The sequence below is a fragment of the Terrapene carolina genome, unplaced genomic scaffold (genome assembly GCF_002925995.2).
Source record: "Terrapene carolina triunguis isolate 2854851 unplaced genomic scaffold, T_m_triunguis-2.0 Scaffold96, whole genome shotgun sequence".
In the NCBI taxonomy this organism is placed as follows: Eukaryota; Metazoa; Chordata; order Testudines; family Emydidae; genus Terrapene; species Terrapene triunguis.
Window position 1 is genome coordinate 68,898,015 of NW_020664447.1, and position 26,715 is coordinate 68,924,729.

General features: G+C 42.4%; 1 protein-coding gene across 1 annotated transcript in view; it reads right to left on the reverse strand.

Moving 5' to 3' along the window:
- GALC (galactosylceramidase) overlaps nucleotides 1-25,379 on the reverse strand; it is a 61,063-nt gene extending 35,684 nt beyond the window's left edge. The window contains exons 1-6 of the mRNA XM_026651508.1: nucleotides 25,151-25,379; nucleotides 23,766-23,834; nucleotides 17,086-17,149; nucleotides 13,887-14,000; nucleotides 11,144-11,283; nucleotides 9,065-9,103 (exon numbers count right to left, since the gene is read on the reverse strand). Coding sequence (XP_026507293.1) covers nucleotides 9,065-9,103; nucleotides 11,144-11,283; nucleotides 13,887-14,000; nucleotides 17,086-17,149; nucleotides 23,766-23,834; nucleotides 25,151-25,354 — 630 coding nt within the window. The 5' untranslated portion in view covers nucleotides 25,355-25,379. The remainder of the gene's footprint in view (nucleotides 1-9,064; nucleotides 9,104-11,143; nucleotides 11,284-13,886; nucleotides 14,001-17,085; nucleotides 17,150-23,765; nucleotides 23,835-25,150) is intronic.
- Nucleotides 25,380-26,715: the final 1,336 nt, after the last annotated feature.

Below are 26,715 nucleotides of genomic sequence, written 5' to 3' on the forward strand. Positions count from 1 at the left end.
AGAATGCGCATAGCACACTAAAAACCAGAAACATAGCCCTGTCGTGATAAACTTACCTAGACACAGATCAGCAAGGGATGAGAAACAAAAAGGGGTGTGGAAAGGACAAGAGTGACAACAGTAGAAGGTCAGGAGAATGTATTATATGCAAACAAGTCTTGATAAAGTTTATTTGCATTGTGCACATATTGTAGGCCTTTCAAATGCATTAATAAAATTTAGTAGTTGAGGAAGTAAAGATCAGCAAGAAAACAAGAACAGTGGAATGGTGTCAAGCTAGCTGACAGAAGCAAGCAGCAAGTAAGGAGCAGGGTGGATTGATTTAAAAATCAAGGCAATTTAAATCAGCAAGTTAAATCACCAACTGGAAAGCCTCGGTTTAAATCATCCATTTTAATCAACTTTTCATTCATACTTCAGTTATTTTCTTTAAAAAGGTGCACTCATTGGTTAATATAACCATTAAAATATGTTGATTTACAAGTAAATACAGCATTTACACTAGATTTGGCACATCTTTTTGCTACCTAAGAAAGTACATTATAACTATGTATATTTATTTAAGCAAATATGTAGTTTAATATTTTCAGATTCTTTATTAATTGTATATATTTATTAGGTTAGAAAATGGTGAATGATATATTGTTATTTACTGGATAATTAACTTTTTACTCATGATTTGTGTCAAGCTGCATTAGGATGGTACCTGGAATTTAATTAAACACCCAAAGTAGCACATACATTATTTTTATTAAACAAAACAATCTTAAATGTTTTGGGTACATAAACTTCTTTCATCAAAAAATGTTTCACGTTTACAACTAAATTATAATAAAGTTTAAGCCAGTGGTTCTCAACCTGTGGGCTGCTTGCGGCCCGATCGGCACAGAGCCGCAGCCCCTGACATCCTCAGGGCCATTTAGCTAGTATTGGATGCAGCCCACAATTAGGTTGAGAACCACTGGTTTAGGTCTTAACATATTTTGTATTAAATTCAGATTTAATTTTAAACCGGTTTATTTTTAAAAGAAAAAATAATTTAAACAAAAGCAAAAATGCCCAATTAAAATTTTTTAAAAATCTGATTTTTAATTTTTTTTTTTTAAATCACTGATGTTTATCCACACTTAAGGAGGGATTTGAGCAAAGTGTCAAAGCATGGGATGAAATAAGTAAGGCTCAGCCTCTTGTGAGAAGATAATCAAAGGAATGCTGTAAGGCTAGCAAAGCACAAAGTAAGAGTACAAATTCAACTTAATCTGAATGGATCCCAAACTCCAAATTTAGACTTTTTAAAAAAAAGTTTCTGACTTTTTAGAGATGCAGGGAAATTGTTAGCTGGCCCCCAACATTCTCTAAAATTCCCTTTTGCTCCCACACTTACCCTACTATCTGAACAGCATCATCAAGATAGGGATCACCTATCATGTCACTTGAAATGTCCCAATCTCCATCTGCAGTGATGATACCAAGGCTCTTTAAACCCACTCTGTCCAAAGTATGGCAAAGTATCTTATTAAGAGATAATACACTTGAAGTATAGCTTTCATCAACCAGCTATCACGACAATATAAATCTGAAAGATTACAGTAATTATATACACTGTAGAATAAGATATTGGGAATATTGCTTTTCAAGTAAGATACATCAACAATAGGGGCTCTCATATAAAAGGGGAAATTACATGTGAACAATAACACAATCGTTACCTTCAAAGTTCAGACAACCATTACTCCAAATGGATGCTTCTCCAGTAGTAAAGTCTCCTCAATGCCTTGTACTATTTCTGACTATATATATAAATTATATACACACACACCTGAATATGTATGCTATGCCCAATGATCCTTGATTGCATTGAGTCAGTATACTAATTGCCATGGATATTTGAATTTATCTAAAAAGAGAGTCAGTGATGGTAGTAAGTTAATCATACAATGAAGTTTAGAGCTGGAAACACCATAATAAATGTGGAAATGAAAGCTGTTCATGCCCTTATTCTGAGGTCTGGATAAAGGAAACAGTCTGAAATTTAGAAATGGAAAAGATTTGTACTGTCATTTAGTATTCCTACAAGCGTAGGATTACTACCTACAGAACACTTTCTAATACACTATGTTTCAAGAGTTGGTACTTCTACCACTTTCTTTAAGAAATTATTCTACAGAATAAGAGACATATCAATTAGTTTTTCCCCCAATATTTAGCCTACATTCTCTCTGATTTTAGTCCATTATTCCCAATGATTTATATCCTCTGTTACCTACTTAAGTAATTTCTCCCATTCTCTCCTCAGTGTTTAAACAAACTAACATCTACCAATATTTTAAGGGTTTGGATACTTTGCAGTAGCTTAGTCTTTTTTCACATCTCCTCAAGCCTTCAGCTAGACTATAAAGTACTCTGGGCAGGATTCTTTGCCAATCATTTATCTGCAGTTGCTAGCAGAAATAATATTATAGAAATAACATCCCTCCAGTATCTTAATACTTTTTGATGCTCATCTCCGAACGCTCTTCAGGTTTGTCACTATCTTTCTGGTAACGAGATGCCCAGAACATGCCACAAACAATATTCCAGTGGCAGTTAAACCAAGATCGTACAGTGGAATTATCCTCCCTTTTGGTTCTACCAATTCAGCCAGAAACTGCACAACTTATTTTCTTTGGTTTAGAGAAGCTATGGATCTGACCCAGTAGCCTAGTAACACAAGGTTTAGGACTGAGATGTGCCCTCATTCTCAGGTGGCATGGAGGTGCACTATAGAAAGAGTACATATACCGGTTCAAGGGAGATTCCTTCCGCTCACTTGAAGATTAGTTTATATAAGCTCTTTAAAAAATGTCTTGCAAAATCTTATGGACAGGTAAAGTGGAGAGTAACTGGAGTAAAACAATAGTATGTGGGAATATTTCTTCTTTCTCCCCAGAAGAAGCTGCAATATTCCTGGGATTACACAGCAAAACACAGCAACAGAAGTCCAAGCCTAGAAATACAAATAGCTGATAAGCAACTAGCCCTAAAATATAAAAACTATCAGTAACTAGTCCATCGGTGAGAAAGATCGTGACTCATTCAATAGCTTGGAACAGTATTATGGATGACCAGTGTTTACTGAACAGGTGACCTTCACTAAAAGAGATTCACACAACTGTAGAATAACTTTCTGCCAGTGATTCCAAAGTAAATCTTCCTAAAATTCTGGGTCTGTCTCCTTTTCTAAACATAGGGAAGTAATTCAGTTAAATTAACCAATCTAACTTCACATGCTAAAAACTGAACATAATGAAACATTAAGCAATTCTAATCAAACTGATCTGCACTGTATCTAACCAAGGTTTCAAAACACAGGATATTAGACCAAAAACAAAAATATGTATCCAGTAAGTGTTTCAACAGGCAAGAGCACAACTGAGTTCATACACGTCATGTATTTTCCATGTGATCAGGAATTCAAAGTGGGTGCTCTGCCAGATGCCAAAGAACTTCTAACAGCAGGGGTGCCAGAACAATTTTTATATTGGGGTGCTGAGAGCCAGTGAACCAAACTCTGAACCCTGTATATCAGGGAAAGCAACCTTTGGCGCACGGCTCATCAGGGAAATCCACTGGCAGGCCTGGACGGTTTGTTTACCTGCAGTGTCTGCAGGTTCAGCCGATCACAGCTCCCACTAGGCATGGTTTGCCATTCCAGGCCAATGGGGACTGCGGGAAGCGGTGGCCAGCACATTGATCGGCCCACACCGCTTCCTGCAGCTCCCATTGGCCTGGAACAGCGAACCGCGGCCAGTGGGAGCTGCGATCGGCCGAACCTGCAGACGCTGCAGGTAAACAAACCATGCTGGTCCACCAGCGGATTTCCCTGACAGGCCATGTGCCAAAGCGTATATCCTGCTGTGTATAATGGAAACCACTTCAAGCCAGCGGGTGCAGCAGCAACCTCCACATCCCTAGTTCCAGCACCTGTGTCTATCAGTGTCTGTTTGGCATTTCTGAGGTGACAAACCAAAGACCATTCTCAAACCTGCCAGTCAATCATTCTTGAACATTGCTGTCATACTCACTATGGTCTCAATTCTGCATTCACTGAAGTCAATGTCAAAACTCCCATTGACTTTAAAGGGTGCAGGATCAGGCCTTGAAAGAGTTTTCAATGAATATTACCCCTATGGAAAAGTCCTATGCAATTTAATAGGGGTGAAGCCAACAGGGTTTTACATAGGTTTTTAGAGTAACTTCTAGAATTTAACAAAATAATAAATTCCTTTTTCTAGGTTGTTTGAACCATACTATATAGTTCTATATCAGGGATACAAGTCTTATAACATTGTCGGAGATGGTTAAAAAACAAGAAAAGTTACAGAATTTAATGGAAAATAGGACTTATCCTCAAGGGTAGAAAACATTTCCCAAAAGCATATTTTGAACTTGTAATCAGGAGTTCTCATGCCAGAAACCTGATTCTAAAGCTTACACTCCTAATTAAAATTATTCATTCCTCAGCTTACAGAAGTTGTTGATAAGGTGTACTCAGTTTTAGATAAGAAAAAAATAGTAGTTTTTCCTGGCTAATACAACATGTGGAGTACATGGAGTATAGTGTGATACAGAGGTTTTATCTGCATGAATCAGTGAGGCTGCATTACTCACAAGAGCAAAAGCCATAAAGGAGGTCATTCCAAGTTCACGTCGATAAAAATCTTTAACAGCATATCACACAGTCACCTATCCTGAATGTGCTACACATGTTATAGAAAAAAAATGTTTTGAAAATTGCAATGTTTTTAATCCCTCCAAATGTAAATCCAGACTCCATTACTAACTGCATTCCTTCTGAGTTCTGCACAGTTGAAACAGAAAATGACTACATATAACATTGCATATTTAAAAGTCAGATGTCAGGTCTTTCATGGGCTAGCGTAAGCACTAGGAATCTTCTCTAATAATTGGTACAGCACTTCCATTTCTAGGCCTGAAGTGTTGTTGTAAGATACCAGATCACAAACCTCTTAACTCAGCAAGGATGGACTATTACCAATTCAGTAGTGTAATTATTTTCAGCAGGAGGAGGGGAGTGAAGCCAGAAGAACACTATTTCTGTGACAACTGGACTTTTAAATATGATAGCTGATTTAAGGACATGTCTACAATGCCCGGAAGTTCAGACTCAGGGGGATGTGAATAGAAGTGCACACCAACCTGTGCTGTAACTTCCCCATGTAGATGCTGCGGGTGTGAATTTAAAGGTCAAAGATGCTGATTTGAAACATCAGAATAAGTATCAGGTACACAGAATGGTGGGCAAAACAAGTAGCATGGTAAATATAGTGTATCACATGATATCACCAAGTGTGAATATCATATATTCCTTACAGAAAATATGTCAATAATCCTGTTTTTTGTAACTACTTATCCCAGAGGTTGTTAAACCTCTAATTTTTTTTTTTTTTTAAAATATATGAGTTACAGTCCCTCGGCCCGCGCCGCTTCCAGCAGCTCCCATTGGCCTGGAGCAGCGAATCGTGGGAGCCGCGATCAGCCGGACCTGTGGACGCGGCAGGTAAACAAACCGGCCCGGCCCGCCAGGGGCTTTCCCTATACAAGCGGCGTCCCAAGTTTGGGAAACACTGTCCCAGGCTAATCCCACCTACTATAGAGGTGGTCCCTAAGACGACTTATGGTTTAAGGCAGTGGTTCTCAACGCACCGCCCACGGGCTGCATGCAGCCCAATTAGCCCACAGCTGCAGCCCAGCTGTGCGTTAAAAAAAAAATTCTAAATTTTCTGCTCTGGTCTGGCTGGTCTTGCTAAAGGGGAGACAGGGTCTTGCAGCCTGCACCAGCGCTCCTGCCAGCAGGAGGCTAGCGAGTGCCGCAGTGGGGCAGAGGGCAGGAGAGTGGGTCTGTGGATAGGTTGGGGGGGGGGGGGCGGTCTGGGAACTACGGATTTGCCCGAGGTTTTAGGTGAGGTTCCTTTCCTGGGCCCCCTTCTCGGGTCTTGGCTGCTGGCCCCCTGGGTGCCCCGCTCCTTGCCCAGCTGCTGGGGGTCCCGGCTGCTGGCTGGCCATGGGTCCCGACCCCACGTTGTGGCAGTGGGGTCCGGCTGTTCGGTCCATGCTCAGGGCTCCACTCCTGGCCCCGCCCTGGACAGGGGCGCTGGGCATAGGGGACTGTGGGCAGTTTCAGGGTGGGGGATGCCATGGTTCTCAACCGGCAGCCCACAATGATAAACAGGTTGAGGACCACTGGTTTAAGGGATAATACCAACTGCATATCATGGGGACAGATTCTGCCAACCTTATTTACTTTTAGGACTTTAATAGGACTATTTTGAGTCAGGTTCTATTCAAGGTGAGCAAGGCTGGCAGAATCTTATCCAAAATTTGGAGGGTCTAGGAAGCCAAGCTACTAAAACAGTGACAGAACTAAACTGCAGCTGTATTAGTTTATTCTGGCACATGGTAGGATTATGTCCTCTTCATAAGAGTTAAATACCCACTTGGAAGTAGAGACAAAATCCTCTCTTCTCCCGGCAGATCAGGCAAAATCCAGCATATAGGGACAAGACACATTTGTCTAAGGAAAGCTTTACCCAACCATAGCCTATCCACTAACCAATGAGGAGCTGCAAATGTAAGGCTAGTATATGGTACAGTAAAAAATCCTCTTCCTCCTCAATGGATGACACTGTTCCGAAAGACTTAATCCCAACAGGTGTTCAGTATCCTCAACTCCTATTAAATTAAATGGCAGTGGATGGCACTCATCACCTTGCAGGATCGTGCCCTTTATTTTCAAGAGTGAGCAGTGCTCTATTTAAGCCAACCCCAGCTCCTGAGCAAAGAGCAGATAGTTTCCTTCTTAAGGAGAGAGATTTTGACTAAAGTGATCTATCCTATTAGCGGGCCACGTTTAGACTTAGTTAACTAAAATACTCTGTGGTTTCAGAGTAAACCAACAGCATTTTTCTAATAATAGGCGTATGGGATAAACAAAATCTAGTTTCAGAAGAACTCACATGTAGTTGGGCCAAGTTAAAAGTCAAACAATTCAATCGGCCACAAAGCTTTTCTCAGAAAACTGCCTCAATGACTGCAAGTCTGTACTGCTGAATAGAGGCCTTTATTGCTGAAGTGCCAAGTTAGCTTTGCTTGGATTTAAAATTGTATGGCAAGCAAAGGTGGAATGTGAAAAAGGGAATGTTTTCTGTATAACAGAAGAAAGTGAACATGAAGAACACAGAGAAATAAGTGTTAAGAAATTTGCCTGTGTTCATAAAGTTAAGACATATGGAAGTCAAAAAATAACATTAAAAAATCCCCCACAGTTTCTATAATAAATTATCTATCCAATTGTTCAGGCCCAATATAGTGAATGAAACCCAACAATATTAAGATTTACCAATAATTACATTAGAACTATTGGCCTGACTCAGTTCTAATATAATCATGCGTAGAAAAAACTATAAACTCTATGGCAAAGATCTATAGCAGTTCTAGAATTAATAGAGTAATCTAGTCTGGGATCCAATCCTTGTTCACTTCTATGGAAAATTCAATGTCACTCCATAGATAATAAATTTAATACTGGATTATAAGAGAAAAACAAATTTTATTTCCTAAAGATTAAAATGCAACAAAAGAGAATTGAATTTAAGGTAGAAACCGTTTACCTGCCTTAATAAAATTCCACTTTAATGTTACATGCCCTACTGCACATCTTCTGTCAACGGTGAGTATTTTTGGTTTTGAGTCACCATCAGGGCCTTGTCATGTGAAGGGCTGAGCTACTTTAACTTCCCTTTATTTTAAATGGGTGTTGAAGTTTGGCCTCTTGCAGAATTTAGCTTTGGAAGTGGTATGTAGTTCCCATGATTAGGTACCATGGGTATTTGTGAGAAAACTTCCAGTTCAACCATGACAAATAGAATTAAACATATACTCTGCATTTCATTAAGAACTTATAATTGGTACCATAATGAGAACCTTATACGAGTTCTGTGGTGGTAAGATAAAGGATGATGTTATCATTCCCAGTGGAAGTTCTGTAGATTTTCAACTGGTTCCAGTTGGCAACTAGGTTTTGGAACAATGCAACATGTCTACTGGGCTACAGGCCCTTCAGTAGCAGCCAGCAGAAATCAAAAGTGACCACCCTGAAGGATCCTAATGGTGTCTACTGGAGTTTCCATTAGGGATGAGAGTTCCATATGTAACTTCCTCACATGAGAGCATTACCATCCACAATTTAAGGTGATACTATCCTGACTTCAAAGCAATTTTATTTCAGCCACTTAAATTTGAAGAGAGGGATCTGACCCTGAAGGCACTTCACGCCTGGAACCACTATGGGCGACAATGGGAGTTTAGTGGGCAGTGTATTTGCAGGCAGAGCCCTGCAGCAGGACTGGGATCCCGCAGGACCCACTGCCATAATAGTGGGAGCAGGAAAAATGTACTTTGTTGCAGGTGGGATTGGGGGGTGAGGGGAAACAGACTGCAGTAATTTTCAGAAAACACACTAAATCTCTTGTCAGTTTGTCATAAATAGAATTTCAGCAATGTAAAGCCATATTTTTTAAATAAAGGTTTTAATACTTAAATGTAAGCGAGAGATATAATAAACATCAACTCTCTTTCTAACAGAAGAGTAAGTATTTTTTACATGGTTTAAGCAAGATTTGTTTTATTCTTTTAGTGGTGAAAATTGTGTCCGAATTCCATTTATATATAAAATCAACTGTGGGGTTTTGGGGGGATTTTTTAGTGTAACATGGGGAAATCTGTCTCTTGCAGGATTTGTGGGATATAAGGTTTTTGCAAGTGGGAACAGAAGGGAGTGGGTATTGCAGGGCGGGACAGGAGTGGGATTAAAAAATAGTCCCGCGCAGGGCTCTACTTGCAGAATTGGACCCTAACTCAGTCAAATTCAGAAGAGCTGATCAACCTACATACAACTGCCAAAACACTTTATTTCTAAGTTTCAAAAGTCATTTACACATACTGATAAAATATAGTAGCACTGTACATTCCCATATTAATTGTAAGAGATAAAATCATTACATACCTTGATATATTTGCAATTAAATGACCTTTCATTCCATATCTATAGAACAGAACATAAAAAGCAATTTCAAAAATAAACGTATTAGTCTGAAGAGTAAAATTAATCACATCAATACAAAAAAGAAAAAGTTTTAATCTGTAAAATTATACAGCCACTATTGTAACTGAATTCTGTGGCTTCAGATTCTTGTGTAAGGAGAGAGCAACTCCACTTGTTTTTGTCATTGGCTCTAAAGGTGGCAGCTTTAAATAAAGTTCAAAGGCCCCTAGACATAACTACCTACCTTCCTTCTGAAAAGGAATAACTTGCCTATTAGTAGGTTTCTACATTTACACAAGCCTATGACTGCAGATTTGAACTTGCACGTTCTAACGTTACCGGACTGATTTCAGAAGTCCCATCAAAACACATGCATTGAAAAGGCTTCTGAAGTTCCTCATATATTAAGAAAACAATTGATGGTATCTAATCTGTACCACATCTTCTGCAAGAAGAGGTGGCTATGAAACCGTTAAAACAGCTAACTGGCAATGAGTTTCTCTTGCTCAATACAGTCTTCGCTATTTCCCCATTTTTAAGACATCATAACCAAAGGGTTCTACCACACAAAATATCACCAAGAGCATATAGTCTACAGAAATGAAGCTTCCACTTAGAAATATTTCCATCAACTTTATAAAGGTCAAACAGTGTTTACTGTACAATATATAATGCTGAAGCCAAACACAGCATAACTCAAATAATTATGGGAAATTTAGACACCAAGAGCTCCATGCTATTCGCAGGGAAGTGAATATTCCAAAGGCAAAACAGAAATAAAACTGCCCTTCAGAAATATCATCCTCATTTACTGACCATGGGGGATATAAAAATCTACCCAGGCAGAAAGGACTTAACAATATCCAGGGGTGGAAATAGCCTCCAGCTGAGGCAAACAAATCAGATAACACATTCTCTGTGCTGCTGAAAGGTGTGTGTGTGAACTCTGGGGTCCATGGACTGCAGTTTCAGAATTCCAAACTAGGTTTCCACCCCTTCATATTTAACAAGTTGAGCACACTGCTACAGCTTCAAAATAGTCAGTGGACCAAGTTCAGTCCTGTAACATGTGGGTGAAATTCCACTGAAATCAGAGGCAAAGTCCCCAGATCTCAGGTGATCTGCCACTTTCCTTCATTCTAGCTATAAGAAAGAATCTGTTTAAATAAGAAAACAAACAGCACAGTCCCTCTACTCTCTTACAGACACATGCACCTCAGGATCACGTTGTTTATCACAAGCTAAGGGAGAAGTTGTATGTTGTTGCTCCTTTGCAAAATATTGTCAGCACATCACTGCATTACATAGGTCAGGGATCGGCAACCTTTGGCATGGGGCTCGCCAGGGTAAGCCGCGTGCCAAAGGTTGCCGGTCCCTGACATAGGTCATATAACCTAGGTTTGGAAAGTTCTCAAACCTCACTTAACACATTTTGAGTTACTATCTATGAACTTCAAACTGAACAAGACAAAGTCAGACATTCATTTTATACAGTTTAGAGTACAGAACCCTCAAATATTGAAAATCAGCATTGCATCCACTAAGGCCTTGGCTACACCGGCGGTGTACAGTGCTGCAACTTGCTGCGCTCAGGGGGGTGAAAAAACACCCCCCTGAGCGCAGCGAGTACAGCGCTGTAAAGCATCAGTGTAATCAGAGCCTGCAGCGCTGCACGCTCGCTCACAGTGCTGCAAGCTATTCCCCTCGGAGAGGTGGAGTACATACAGCGCTGCGAGAGCTCTCTCGCAGCACTGGCGGCGCGACTACACTCGCGCTTCACAGCGCTGCCGCGGCAGCACTGTGAAGCCCCGAGTGAAGCCAAGGCCTAAGAATAGCAAAACAAAGCCAGCCCATGTGACTTCTGCCTGCTCCACCAGAAACCAGAGGCAAACAAAGCTCTGGATATGGAATGATTTGTTAACTGGCTGCCACAGAGTGATTGGGAGATGGGAGAGGAGAATCAAAATCAGGGACTAACAAAGAACAACTATGAAACAGACAAACAAACAAACAGAAATTTGAGATGTGTACTTTACTGACCCCAATATAATCAATGTCCAAATTGTGATACTGCTTGGCACCTAGAATCCAGGAAACAATATAGTAAACAGTGACATCCGGATGATTATAGGGCCAGTTCTGACCCCTCCCTATCCATCCAGGAAATGCCCAAGGTAACCCTACAAAGAGAAAAATCAAAAGAGAAGGACAGTTAATTAGGCGCACTGCATACATCAGTCAGAAACAAGAGCAAGCCACCGCCTATATTAACTGAAAGATGCAAGGAAAGAGCCTCACTGCAAATCAGTGTAGTTCCATTGACTTCAATGAAATTATGCTTCATTTACACTAGCTGAGAATCTAGCACAAGCTGTACATCCTTAGTGAAATCTTTTCACCTAAGAATCTATCTTTAGGCAATGACAATCATCTACCCAACATCTCATGCTTGACTGGCTCAAATGATGAGTTACATCGAGTAAAAAAATAAATAATAATAATAATAATTAAACCCACTATTCTTGAACTGCAGGATCAAGCAATCCATTCTGTTGTATCTCAACACAAGAGTCTGATCCTGCTCACCATAGGCTTTTAGCCCACTGCAGTGAATGGGACTAATCTCTCAAGTAAGGCAAGCAGGATTTGGTCCTATTTTAATTCTTGTACCATAACTGGTCTGTTTTCTTTTCAATGATTATATAAAAAAAAAATTTTAATTCTGCTTCCGAAGTTTCTGTGGGCTTTTCAGGACAGGGACTGTCTTTTACTCTATGTTTATACAACACAACGGATTTCTGATCCTCGTCTGTAGACTCTAGGTACTCCCACAGTAATCTAGTTCTTGACCCTTGCAGTGATGCACCATTAAATTTCCCTATGGGAGGAAGAGCTCCATCATTCACTCATTCTTAATATATAAAGATGGTTCTCTCCAAATATTCCTGACTATAAACTATTAAGCAACACTAAACTACAAAACAGCATAATTCATGATGTAGGCAACTTTTCCAGTCAGAACTTTGAGACAGTGCAAATGGTTCAGGGGGCAGAGAAGGCAGTGTGGTCATTACGCAGGTGAAGAAATGCACGAGAGCAAGGTATCAGAACAGGTGTGACAGTAAACCAGTGATCAAATAGGAGGGAGACAGCATAGAGATTGGTTTCCAAGAACTCAAAATGATTTCAGCCATTAAGAAGATTAAAATAGCAAATATGTTAACACTTAAAGACAATAGACTTGCTGTAAACCTGTGCTTGGAGAGATTTTCCTATGTGTATCTGTATGCAATCTTATTTCGGCAACACTTATATTGCAATACGAATGTTCATACTGAGTTTATCAAACAGGCAAACTGTATAAACTGAATAAATAGTGGAGACATAAATTACGTACACCCTCGCTATAACGAACCCCTGGGGATCCAAGCCATTTGTTTGGTATAGCTAGGGATTCGTTACAACGAGGGAGGGGGGACAGCTCTGCCACAACAAGTGATGGGGGACAGCTCTGCCGACCCTGAGGCCACAGGACCTTGGTGAGGAGAAAGAGAGCTCCTCCTCCAGCTGCTCCTGTACTTTTTAGGGGCAACTTTGGTGTGAGCATAATAGTGGTGCAGTGGCAAGGTGGACCTATCAGCTCTCCAGGAAGATTCTGTAGTTAAGGCGCTTTGATTAAGTAGATTAGAAAGTCCACAGCAACCTGCAGTAAATTTGTCAATGAAGCTTTTTACTGAATTATATTATTCATTTTCATATACAAATATAGGGTTTTTCATTATTTTGATATTAAATTCAATTTAATTTACTCTGCCTCTAAGTCTCTCATTTTCAAATTGCCATAGACTAAGAATTAACATCTTATAACTGGATTAAAGATGTGTCAGAGGGGAAGCCGGAGGTTTTGGCAACGGGGTAAGGAATTCTAGGGTCATTTGGAACATGGGAGGTGGGTTTCGAATTATGGAATTACACATGAGCTTGGTAACTCAGACACCCACTCCAAATCACTGCATTGGTTTACGTTCAGTTCAGGTTTGGAACATTTTCTTTGCAGCCATAAAAGAATAGAAACCATTTTTTAGTTTAAATGACAACTTCTAGTTTGGAACACATTTCAGTGGCAACAGATAGATTCCACAGCTGGAGACACAGGGCTCTGACTTGAATTGAACAGAACAGTGAAGGCCTCACAGAACTTGTCTACCCATTTGAGGTGAAAAATCAGAAGTCAAAGCACATTTGCTTGAGCTAGTTTTTGAAAGCATTTGATAGAAGTCTGAAGGAAATAAATAGAGTCCTGGAAGATATGAAAAGTTAGTTTATTTTGTGTAGGATTAGAAAAGATTCCTCCTAAAAAGGGTATCTGGGAAAAAGGAAGAATGAGCACGCATAATGTGGGGGATTCTTAGTCTTGAATGTATTGTCTCTAGCCTTTGGATCTCACAGTGTGACACTCTCATACTGTTTTAGTTTAGTGATTTAGGCCAAACATAAATATCACCCAGCACTGGGGAGAAGAGAAAAAAAACAAAAACAAAAAAAACCACACACACACCCCAAACACAAGGCGTTGTCACAATAAAACCTTACAAAATTCACACAATAATATTCTTTAAAAGGAGAGGTAAGGCAAATTGGAGGAACTCTGACTGTACACTGGCTAATGTGACAAAGAATACTTTGTTTCATTAACGCTAAGGAGCCAATTAAGAATGAGCCAGGTATGAAATCGTGTTTGAAAACCGGAAGACAGAACAATTGAGAAAACCCAAGCCCTTACCAATCAATTTAATGTTGGGGTTCCTCTTTTTAGCTTCTTTCATTAGCCACCACTCATAGCCCCGGAAATAATTCTCATCGTTTTCATAGTGCATGTGGGAGGGTTCAGTACCATCTACAGAGGAAACAACAAAGATATCTCACTAAATTGTTTTCTGTGTCATGACAAATTCCTGTGTATCTTAAGGGTTTTTTTAATATTGCTCATCACCATAATATCTAGGCAATTACCGCAAGCACAGTTCATGCATTCTTTGAAGTAAATTTGAAAGCAAAGTGAACAATGGAAGCCAACATGAATGACTAGCCATCCCTCCCTCTTAGAGTACATCACCTCTGCAAGCAGAGGTGTGACTGCAGCACATGTAGACATACCCCAGCTATCTTTAATCTACTTAGTGCGCGTACCGATAGCCACAGGCACCATGGGCTAGCTGCCTAAGTAAGTACCCAGAGTCCTGGGTGGGCTTCTACAGCCCACGCTGCAGCAGCTGCACTGCTATTGGTACTTATGCTAGCTAAATTAAAGCTAGTCAAGTACGTCTGCACATGTTGCAATTACACCTTTGATTGCAGTGCAGATGTTAGGCTGTGGCTATACTTACAGTGGCATGTAGAGCAGTGGTTCTCAAACTCCCTCGGCCCGCGCCGCTTCCTGCAGCCCCCATTGGCCTGGAGCGGCGAACCGCAACCAGTGGGAGCCGCAATCGGCCAAACCTGCGGACGCAGCAGGTAAACAAACCGGCCCGGCCCACCAGGGGCTTTCCCTGAACAAGCGGCGGCCCTAGTTTGAGAACCACTGATGTAGAGTATAGGCACTACACACGTAGCTACACACCGCACTGAAAGGCACTGCGGCGTGTAGCTACACATGGCAAAAGACTCCAGCAGCAGGAAAAGACTCTGGCTAACCGCTGCTAGAACCTTTCACTACAGTGAGGGAATGCTCCAGCAGGGGGGAGCTGCCATATCCTTTCCCCACAATTTTCCCTTGCTGGAGACTAACTGTGACAGGGAAAGACTCAGGCAGCGGGGAGGCAGCAAGACACTAAACCGCTGAAAATAGTAGTGTTGATAAGGGAAGCAGAGCTTGAGTGTGTAGACCATATACCCTGGGGGTTCAGTTGTGTAATGCAACACTCTACAAAGCCGCAGTTCACTATCCACACTGCTATTGACGTGCAGGATCTGTATTCTACATGCCGTATAAGTGTAGACATAGCCTATGTCTGTTGACCATGATCAAGTACAGTATCAGTTTAACATGAATATGTTTTCTGTCAAAGGGACTATGCCCTATCCTTGCAGAAGGATTGATTGATGATCTAGTCGATCTTTTATCTCCCCAATTACTGTGACGCTAAGTCTATCTTCAATATTATTTTGGGCCAAGGAATCACAGCATGAACATTATCACAATAGTATCAGGAGGAGAACAAAAAAATATTTTCACCATCATGGAAGGACTCTGAGCTGAGAAACAACAGGCAGCGTGGCACAGATTACTGCATGTTTACTTCTTGGGGGCAAGAGAAACACAAGGGGAGGAAACTTGTTATGAAACCAAGAGTTCAGTTAAAACTACATTATATCATAATAATGAAAAGTTTCCCTTTCATATAAGATTTGGACTAGTATTACTGAGGGGTTTCTCCACTGCTGGAAGAAGTTTTGGGATTCACCACATAATATTCAATTGTTTTAGCAAAAGATAAACTCAAGTTTTGTGCAGTTACACACTGACCACCACTGAACAATGCAAGTCAGATAATCGGCAAACCATTAGGATTTGAACACTTTAAAATTGTGGCAGTAATAGGGGAAGATAGTTCTCCCCATTAGAGGGATAATAGCAAATCTCATTTTTTAGAGAATGGCCAGAAACTACAGTGATGTGTGTGTTAGACATAGACTGAGTATGCAAGCACATACAGGACTGTGAGCCAAGAACTCCTGAGTTCCAGTCCTGGCTGTCACAGACCAAGGCCAAGGGCAAGTCCCTTCATCTCTGTACCTCAGTTTCCTCATCTGAAAACCAAGACACTACTTACCAGGACTAAATAGTGTTAGTACAGTATTTTCAAGATGAAGAGCTATATGTGTGTGTGTGTGTGTGTCTGTCTGTCTGTGGACACGCATGAGTCCACTTTTTCTGCCAGCAACGTACTGACTGACAATCTCTGTTGAACATCAATTAATTCCTGTCAAAAAAGTGGACTTTTAGACATCCAGGACTGTAGGTACAAGAGTATTAACGTTTAATGCCCAGAATCTAGTCAGTAATAGTCGCACTTGCACACCTCGCCAGAGCTGTCAAAAAGTATGAAAATGGAGCATTAAGACAGACAATACTCATATCAATCAAACTCAATTAACACACCACTCATCTTTATGTCACAGACACTGATTTTCTTAGGCATGTGTGACTTCCAAATAAGGAAGCAGAACAAAGAACTATCTTGTTGGAAGTAAGGTTTATATCTAGTTCACACAGCGGAGCTGACACCTGAGAAACACTAAAGCTATTCAATATTATGGCTGGAACCCTACAATACAGCTCACTAGCACGATCTCCCTGTCCATTGGGAGCAGATATTATTTTGTTCTAGAATACACCATAGCCCTGGTCTCCACTAGAGGGAGGGAAATCGATTTAAGCTACGCAACTTCAGCTACATGAATAACGTAGCTGAAGTTGATATAATTAGACCCACTCCCCACGGTGTCTTCACTGCGGTGAGTCGACTGCTGCTGCTCCCCTGTCAACTCCGCCTGCGCCTCTCATGGCGGTGGAGTACAGGAGTCGATGGGAGAGCACTCGAGGGTCGATTTATCGCATCTAGACTAGATGCGATAAATCGACCCCCCGCTGGATCAATCGCTGCCCGCAGATCCGGTGGGTAGTATAGACATACCTATACTAAGTAACGGTCTGTACCACAGTTCTTTTGTAAAAAAAGACCCTTCCCACACCAATTCGAGAAATGGTACTAGAAACCTGCTAGTAGCAAACATTTTTAGACATGGTAGTGCAGTTCCAAGTGTATCATGTAGAGTCTTGCTATTTCAAATGAGGTGAAATGTTCATCACAATGTTTATCACTAAACTGGTAGTATTTCATCTATTGCATCGCCACACCATTTGAAGTGAAGAATGATCTGCATAAAAACAGTAAGCCCAGTCCCCCAAGAATTCATACCTGTTGACTGTCCATCACCACCAATCTCTACTTTCAGAATATGCAAAGAGGCACCAAAATTTGGCTTTAAAAAAGGAGAAAAAAATATCAATGAATATAGATTCCCACTATAAGCAGAAGAATGTCCAACTAAAAAGTGCATCACCATCAACTTCGTCACATTTCTATCTGAATATTTTACCTATTATTATTACAATCACCTACGATTAATGCAAGTGAAAGATTAGAGGGAAAAGCTATTCCTCTTTTTCCAGTTTATTTATTTTGTGCAATTGAGAGTACTTGGTTTCCAGTCAGTTTCATGGTCTCTCTTGTAGTTATTAGTATGTTTTCCTGTTTGGGATCTTTAGCACAGCAAAGTTAACAAAATAGGAAGATGTCAAGGTAAAGCCAAAAAATGTGTACGGCGGTCCAGAGGCTGATGTAGGACAATACTATTTTAAGTTGCCTAGATTTCAAAGTGACCATGTTCCTTCAAAAAACTAAAAAGGTTTGCAAGTTTGAGGGTTGGTACTGATGTAATTATATCAGTTTAGACCTGGGATCTCAAACTCAAATTACCACGAAGGCCACATGAGGACTAGTACATTGGCCCGCGGGCCACATTACTGACACCTTTTCAGGGGAGCTATGGTGGGCCACAGGAAATAACTCTGCATGCGGCCCACGTGTTTGAGACCCCTGTTTAGACACGGATATAGTTAAAGTGGTACAGCCTTCTAAATGGACAGTTTTACTGGTATAAAGGTGCTTATATTCATTTATCTCAACAATTCAGAACCATAACTGATTAATTTCTGTAGTGGGTAAAGTAATTTCTACATATAAGAGGTCATATGCTACATTCCCAAATTCAGTGTAAAAGGGGCAAAAAAGACCATTTTCCAGATGACTGAGTACACAGAAGGCAAAGGCAGCTACATCATGTCTCTTCCCCGCTCCCCATCAAAAACCTCCATAGCTACTTCTCTCTCTAACACAGAAACTATGCTCTATAGGGCTGAAGCCAAGGGAACAGCTATTTGAAAGTGGCATATTGCCCTCTCAGGGCACAGCACAAGTTATTATTGAGCAACTACTACTCCTACCTGGCACTTAGGGCCTGTCTGTAGAGTTTTGGTACTGCTGTAACTAGATCAGTGCAGACATTGATATAGTTAAGTGGTACAAACCTCTAAATGGACAGCTTTACTGGTATAAAAGTGTTTTACTGGATTATCTAAAGAATTTAGAACCATAAACTTGCATCCTAGGCAAACCTTAGGATATTAATTGTATTGAAATGGAACAATCTTAACAAGCTAGAGAGCAAGGATACTCTGCAATTGCCAACTAAAATATACAGTAATTTTCAGAAGTCATGAAGTATACATACTTTTGCACTCTGATTCAATATTGCCTTCAGGATTTACTACCCACAATAATTATGACCACCTCAATCCTTCACTTTATCCACCTTTAAACTAGAAAAAAAAAACCCAACCTTCCAGTTCTAGCCCAATATCCCAAAATATTTAATCATTAGCTATTTCAGAATAGCAATAAGAGGGAATCTCAGTAATTGCTATTTCCAAAATTAAATAAACTCCCAACAGAAACAACAAGATGGTAATAACCATAATCTAGGCTAATCAAAGAGGAAGTACCCTCAAATTGTTTAGTCATTTCAGTATAATTAGTTGTTTCCTCTTAACTTAACAAGGGTGTTTACTCTTGGCAGCTACCACACCTTGGAGTAATAAGAGTTGATTGTTCAGCCTCAGAATTTAGGTCCCAGAAAAGTTATCACCACACAAACAGGACATACCTTCAAGTTACTGTATTCGTAACCATAATTAAGGCTACATTTAGGTCATGGAGGTCCTGAGACCTCCTTGACATTCTCGGCTTCAGCCCCAGGGTCTGCAGGAGTCTGGAGCTGACAGCCAGTGGGGCCCTGGCAGGGTTCCAGCCACAGGCAACATCAGCAACAAGGGGCCGCCTGCAAACTTCCAGCCACAGGTGACAAACTCCTGAGGGGGCCCTCCTTGGGGTTCCAGTAATGGGCGACAGCCTCACCGGGGGGGGGGGGGGGGGGGAGGGACGCGGGGACAAGGGGGATGCCTCAGGCGAGCAGCTGGGGTGTCCCATTGTCTCTTTTGGAAATATGGTCACCCTGCAGCTCTCAGCCACCATGGTCGGAGTGGGAACCCCACAGCTCCCAGCCATCACGTTGGTGGTGGAAAAAATGGAGCTGCAGCAGCAAAAGTCACAGATAGGTCATGGCTTCTGTGAATTTTTGTTTATTGCCTGTGACACGTCCGTGACTTTTACTAAAAGTAACCATGACAAAAATCTTAGCCTTAACCATAATATCTTGAATTTAGACAGGACTGCAAACCAAGCTGCAGAATTGGGCCAGTATTTACTGTTTTACACATAGAGACAGTTGGTCTCATTGAGGTTAAGACCTAATCCTGCAAACACTAATGAACATGCTTAACTTTACACACAAGTAGTTCCTTTGCAGTCAACAAGACTATTTACGTGCATAGAAACAAGCACATACGTAAGTGTTTGCAGGATCAGGACCTAAGTGACTTACCCAAAGTTCAGGGGGTAGCCGTGTTAATCTGTATCTACAAAAACAACAAGGAGTCTGGTGGCACCTTAAAGACTAACAGATTTATTTGGGCATAAGCTTTCATGAGTAAAAACCTCACTTCTTCGGATGCATAGAGTGAAAGTTACAGATGCAGGCATTATATACTGACACATGGAGAGCAGAGAGTTACTTCGCAAGTGGAGAACCAGTGTTGACAGGGCCAATTCAATCAGGGTTTCAATAAATCTGTTAGTCTTTAAGGTGCCACCAGACTCCTTGTTGTTTTTGTAGATACAGACTAACACGGCTACCCCCTGATACTTGACACCATGCAAGGCACTAAATTTAGCCGTATGGAGTGGAAATCCATCAACCTCAACAAAAAACTTGCACAGATACAGACAGACATCATCATCCTCTCCAAATGCAAACAGATGGACATAATACCAAATGGACTGAAGGTAAAAAATCCATTGCAATCAACATACTACACTGACTATGGTGAGAGACTGTGCCACACACTCTCAAAGAAACTGAGGAACCACCTGATCAGCATCCTGTACAGCAGACAGGAGAAGATCAAGAATGAGCTCTCAGAACTGGAGACTCTCATACAATACCAACCTTCCACACAAACTTCCATGTGGCTGGACTTTACAAAAATGAGACAAGCCATTTACAATGCACACTTCACTTCTCTGCAGAGGAAAAAGGACAGTAAGCTATCTAAACTCCTACCTGCCACAGGGGGCTACAACAGTGGTACCCTCAACTCATCTAACAACATTGTCAATCTTTCCAACCACACACATAGCCCAGCAGAAGAGTCTGTCCTATCTCGGGGACTCTCTTTCTGTCCCACCATCCCCACGAACACGATACAGGTCTGCGGTGATCTGGAAGCCTACTTTCGTCGTCTCCGACTCAAGGAATATTTTCAACGCACCACTGAACAGTGCACTGACCCACAGGAACCCTCCTACCAACACTACAAGAAGAACAACTCTGCGTGGACTCCTACTGACGGTCGAAATGACAGACTGGACCTCTACATAGAGTGCTTCCGCAGACGTGCACAGGCTGAAATTGTGGACAAACATCACTTGTCCCATAACCTCAGCCGTACAGAACGCAATGCCATCCACAGCCTCAGAAACAACTCTGACATTATCAAAGGGGCTGACAAAGGAGGTGCTGTAGTCATAATGAACAGATTGGCTGCCAGGCAACTCTCCAAGACCACATTCTACAGGCCACTATCCTCTGATCCTACTGAGGAATACCAAAAGAAAGTACACCATCTGCTCAAGAAATTCCCAGCTACAGTACGGGAACAAATCTACATGGACACACCCCCAGAACCCTGACCAGGGGTATTCTATCTGCTACCCAAGATCCTTAAACCCGGAAACCCTGGACGCCCCATCATTTCAGGCATTGGCACTCTTACAGCAGGATTATCTGGCTATTTGGACTCTCTCCTCAGACCCTACGCTACCAGCACTCCCAGCTACCTTCGAGACACCACCGACTTCCTGAGGAAACTACAATGCATTGGTGTTCTTCCTGAAAACACCATCCTGGCCACCATGGATGTAGAAGCACTTTACACCAATATTCCACATGAGGATGGACTACAAGCTGTCAGGAACAGTATCCCTGATGAGGCCATAGCAAGCCTGGTGGCTGAGCTTTGTGACTTTGTCCTCACCCACAACCACTTCAGATTTGGGGACAACTTATACCTTCAAGTCAGTGGCACTGCTATGGGTACCCGCATGGCCCCACAGTATGCCAACATTTTTATGGCTGACTTAGAACAACGCTTCCTCAGCTCTCGTCCCCTAGTGCCCCTCCTCTACTTGCGCTACATTGATGACATCTTCATCATATGGACCCACGGAAAGGAGGCTCTTGAAGAATTCCACCTGGACTTCAACAATTTCCTCCCCACCATCAACCTCAGCCTGGACCAGTCCACACAAGAGATCCACTTCCTGGACACTACAGTGCAAATAAGTGATGGCCACATAAACACCTCCCTATACCGGAAACCTACTGACCGCTATACGTACCTACTTGCCTCCAGCTTCCATCCAAGACACATCACACGATCCATTGTCTACAGCCAAGCCCTAAGATACAACCGAATTTGCTCCAACCCCTCAGACAGAGACAAACACCTAGAAGATCTTTATCAAGCATTCGTAAAACTACAATACTCACCTGGGGAAGTGCGGAAACAGATTGACAGAGCAAGACGGGTACCAAGAAATCACCTACTACAGGACAGGCCCAACAAGGACAATAACAGAACACCACTGGCCATCACATACAGCCCCCAGCTAAAACCTCTCCAGCGCATTATCCACGATCTACAGCCTATCCTGGAAAATGATCCCTCACTCTCACGGACCTTGGGAGGCAGGCCAGTCCTCGCTTACAGACAACCCCCCAACCTGAAGCAAATACTCACCAGCAACTACACACCACACCACAGAAACACCAACCCAGGAACCAATCCCTGCAGCAAACCTCGTTGCCTACTCTGTCCCCATATCTACTCTGGTGACACCATCAGAGGACCCAACCACATCAGCCACACCATCAAGGGCTCATTCACCTGCACATCCACTAATGTTATATATGCCATCATGTGCCAGCAATGCCCCTCTGCCATGTACATTGGCCAAACCGGACAGTCCCTCCGCAAAAGAATAAATGGACACAAATCGGACATCAGGAATGGTAACATACATAAGCAAGTAAGTGAACACTTCAATCTCCCTGGTCATTCTATTACAGATTTAAAAGTCACTATCATTGAACAAAAAAACTTCAGAAACAGACTTCAAAGAGAAACAGCAGAACTAAAATTCATTTGCAAATTCAACATCATTAATCTGGGCTTTAATAGGGACTGGGAGTGGCTGGCTCATTACAGAAGCAGCTTTTCCTCTCCTGGAATTGACACCTCCTCATCTATTATTGGGAGTGGAATACATCCACCCTGATTGAATTGGCCCTGTCAACACTGGTTCTCCACTTGCGAAGTAACTCCCTGCTCTCCATGTGTCAGTATATAATGCCTGCATCTGTAACTTTCATTCTATGCATCCGAAGACGTGAGGTTTTACTCACGAAAGCTTATGCCCAAATAAATCTGTTAGTCTTTAAGGTGCCACCAGACTCCTTGTTGTTTTTACCCAAAGTTAAATCACGTCAGTCAATGACGGAGCCAGAATTAGAATACAGATTTCCTAGATCAATCATCAGTAAGAATTCTGTTTATTGGGGTTTATTAATTTTATTTTGGGGGGATGGTTACTTTTAGCAATTTTTGCGGTCTACATAGATGTCCAAAAATCCAGGGGGCCGGGGGAGGGAGGATAGTTAGGGCTCTCTCTTTGTATATACTGTACTGAGTAATTTTTTGTACTGTTCCCTAGTGCACTTTCACATAGGACTATTTCAGACCGCACTATGGTAAAGTTAAATAGGAAGTCTTTAGTGCACACCAGCAGATTCTACATGTACCAATTAACATGCAGCACATTAGCATGCTTTAGAAATCACAGGCCCACAGTCTGCATTATTTCTCTATGTAGACATGTGCTTAGAGACAAAATCATTTCTGGAGTTTACTGGATAAACACTATTTCATATTTCTATATCGGGAATGTTTTGTCAGTGTTTATCAATTAGAAACCAAACATCAGAAGCCCTACTTATCAGCTAAAAGACAACAAAATATTGTTTGCAATCACAGTTATAGGTCAATTAATAAATTAGTATTAGTTAATCTTTGTATAATGCTTACAGGCCAGATTTTTAGAGGTATTTAGGTGCCTAGTAGGATTTTCAAAAGCATCTAGGTATTTAAGAACCTTTACAAATCTTGCCCTAAGTATCATCATAATTATTAACAGCATGATTTTATTTAAGCACTCCCTCTAATACTTCAGAAAATAAGGGGGTTTTATACTTTTTAACTAGCATTTGATGCATTTTAGAGAACTGCCATTAAAAATAAAAGTACACATTAAAACTCTACAGGAAGTTAGAGATATTTGTCTTACTGATATAGAACTATTACCATAAACAGATAATCTAAGATCTGAGAGCGATAAGGCTCTGGGTAATTCACCAGAAGTCGAGAGGTAGCCTGAAAAAGAACAAAGGGAAAAGAGCATATTTAGAGTTACTTTACTATTTTAAATCCAAATAAAATAATATAAAGAGCCTCCTATCTAAGGGTCTAGGCAACCTAATATAACTAACAGCACAGTCAAATCCCACCAAGAACTAAGGAATCATGTCAGCAGGAACTCAGCCAGCCAGATACCACAAAAACTCAACACCCCTTTAAGACACAAAATTTACTGTTTTATAGTAGAAAAACATTAACAAATGACTATTGTCCAGCTTTCTGCAGCAGCACTATTGTGTTATGAAGTATATATTGGGGAGTGGGAGGAGAGAATGGGATCCAGCATGGGCATGAGGAGACAGGAACATTTTCCCAAGCAAAAACCTATTTCCTACTAATGTGGTTTTCTTTCCTCTAAAAGTTTTCCCTGCTTTTCTTCCTCCTAAACCCAAGTCAGACTACATGGCCAAGCTAACTCCAGAGAGGTGCTAATTACCTATCACAGTAGAGCTTGAATGGAGCTCGTGACACTTATCATTGGACTGGAAGAAGTCCCTGGAAAATTACTGGTCATTTGGTGGTTTAAATATTTTAAAAACAATAAAGAGAACTCTTTAAAATGTAGGTCAAGAATAAAATTAATCCCAAGATTTCAACGGAGTTACACCAAAGATTCATTTGTCCTTTAGAATCTCCTATCATCCTAACTGGAAATAGACCACAACTCACACACATCCCACATCTTTTTTGCAAGAGGGAAAAGGAGAACAAGAAGCACTCTCCCACACCGTTCCTCAACCTCAAATGCTACTCTCAGCCAGGACCCGCTACTCACATTTAGGGAACCTCTCATCTCCCTCCAACACTAACTTGGTGCCATGCTTTTAGCACCTAAATTTGACTGGCAACAATATGCCCACCCCATTCCCCTCAATGCACCATCACACATGGACACATGCTCATTCTTCTGAATTTCACTACACTATTATTTTTCTTGTTTTCCTTAGATGAAACCCTTCACTCTGCATTACAAATCCGAGGGGCAGGCCTCATGCACAGACAGCACAAGAGACTGTCACCTCAGGGCAGTCCTCTTCACCCCACACAGAAGCACAATGAGTGGGTGGCCACCCAGAATTTGCCTAAGGGTCTGATCTCTCTCCAGCCCCCGTTCGTTCCCTCCCTCCCTCCAGCCCTCACACCCACCTCTGTCCCCACACCCATTAATTCCCATCTCTCTTGCCCCTCCAGCCCTCCATTCACCCCTATTCCCGCTCTATCCACCCCTGCCCCACACCTCACCCCCTCATTCCCTGCCCATCCCCGCTCACCCCTCCGCCGCTCACGGCCCCGATGCCGTCGAACTCACTGCCCAGCCCGCCCGAATCGTCCAGCGCGTAGCCGGCGGCAGCAGCCCCCGGGGGGCGAGGGCACCAGGCGCAGCCCAGCAGGGCCCAGCCCCACAGCAGAACTCGCCCGCAGGGAGCACCAGCCCGGCGAGGGGGGCCCGGGCGCCTCCCTCCAGCAGCGTCCATAGCAGCCAGCCCGTTCCTACAGCAACTCTGCTACAACCATCCGCCAGCCATTGTCATATGACCACGCCAGCCGGCGGTCACCTGACAGGGGCTAGGCCTCTCGGCGAACCGCCCCCGTCTTCCCAAAGGGGAGGGCGGGCGGAGGTCACGTGATAATGTGAGCTGAAGCTAGTGGCTGCCATGTTGTGTATGGGCACGAAAATGCCGCTGCGACGCTATGTTGGAGGTGCGGTAGAGCGAGTGCAGGCGCCGTATTAGCTTTGAGACGGAGCTTTGCGCTTAAGGGTTTCCGCCAGGGCTGTACAGAGGGGAAGATACAGGAGTGAGGCTGCAAAGCGCGGGTCCAGCCACACGTGGGAGGAGGGGGCGGTGCTTGGAGTCAAGCCTCAGGTTCAACCCAGGCCACAGATGGCGCCAGGAATTAAGTTCTGTTGCAGGTTCAGAGCCTCACGTAGTGAGACCCAGGGCCGGCTCTGGCTTAAAGCCTCCGGCCACCTCCCCCCCCCCCCGGGGGGGGGGGGGGGGGGCGCCGGAGAGGAGGGCGGCCGGAGCCCTGGGAGGAGGGCGGCGAGCCCCGGCAGGGGCTCAGCTCTCCCCCCGGCGGCCAGAGCGCAGGGCGGCGAGCCCCAGCAGGGGCTGACCAAGCCGCCAGGGTCCCTGTTCAACTGGGTGTTCCAGTCAAAAACTGGAACCTGGCAACTCTGTAGGGGTTTTAATATTTTGTGTGTATTTGCACCACCTGATACTGAAGGACTCTGTCTCCAAAGCCCTGCTGAAGCTGTCTGACGTGAACCATTGCACCACAGAGCTGGATGGAGCTGGAGGGGAAATAGCAGCCCCAAATCACTAGGGTGTAAACCATGTGCTGCCACAAAATATAATTGTAAATACACTAGACAGCACTGATGCAAGCAGCCAAGTATGCTCACACTGGAGCAATAAACTACCTTCAACAGCTGTACCCCAATGTAACATAATGACTGCTTCTTAGAGTAGCTAGTCCTGGAACCCATGGAGGCGCTTCTTGATTTAGTCCTAAGTGGTGCCTAGGATCTGGTCCAAGAGGTGAACGTAGCTGAACTGCTTGGTAATAGTGACCATGATGTAATTAAATTTAACATCCCTGGGAGTAGGGGGAATACCAAAGAAGCCAGCCACAGTAGCAGTTAACTTCAAAAAGGGCAACTACGCAAAAATGAGGAGGCTGGTTCAACAGAAATTAAAAGGAACAGTCACAAGAGTGAAATGCCTACAAGCTGCATGAAATTTTTTTTAAAAACACCATAGTAGAGGCTCAAATGAAATGTGTAATCCAAATTAAAAAAATAGAAGATTAAAAAAATGCCATCATGGCTACGCAA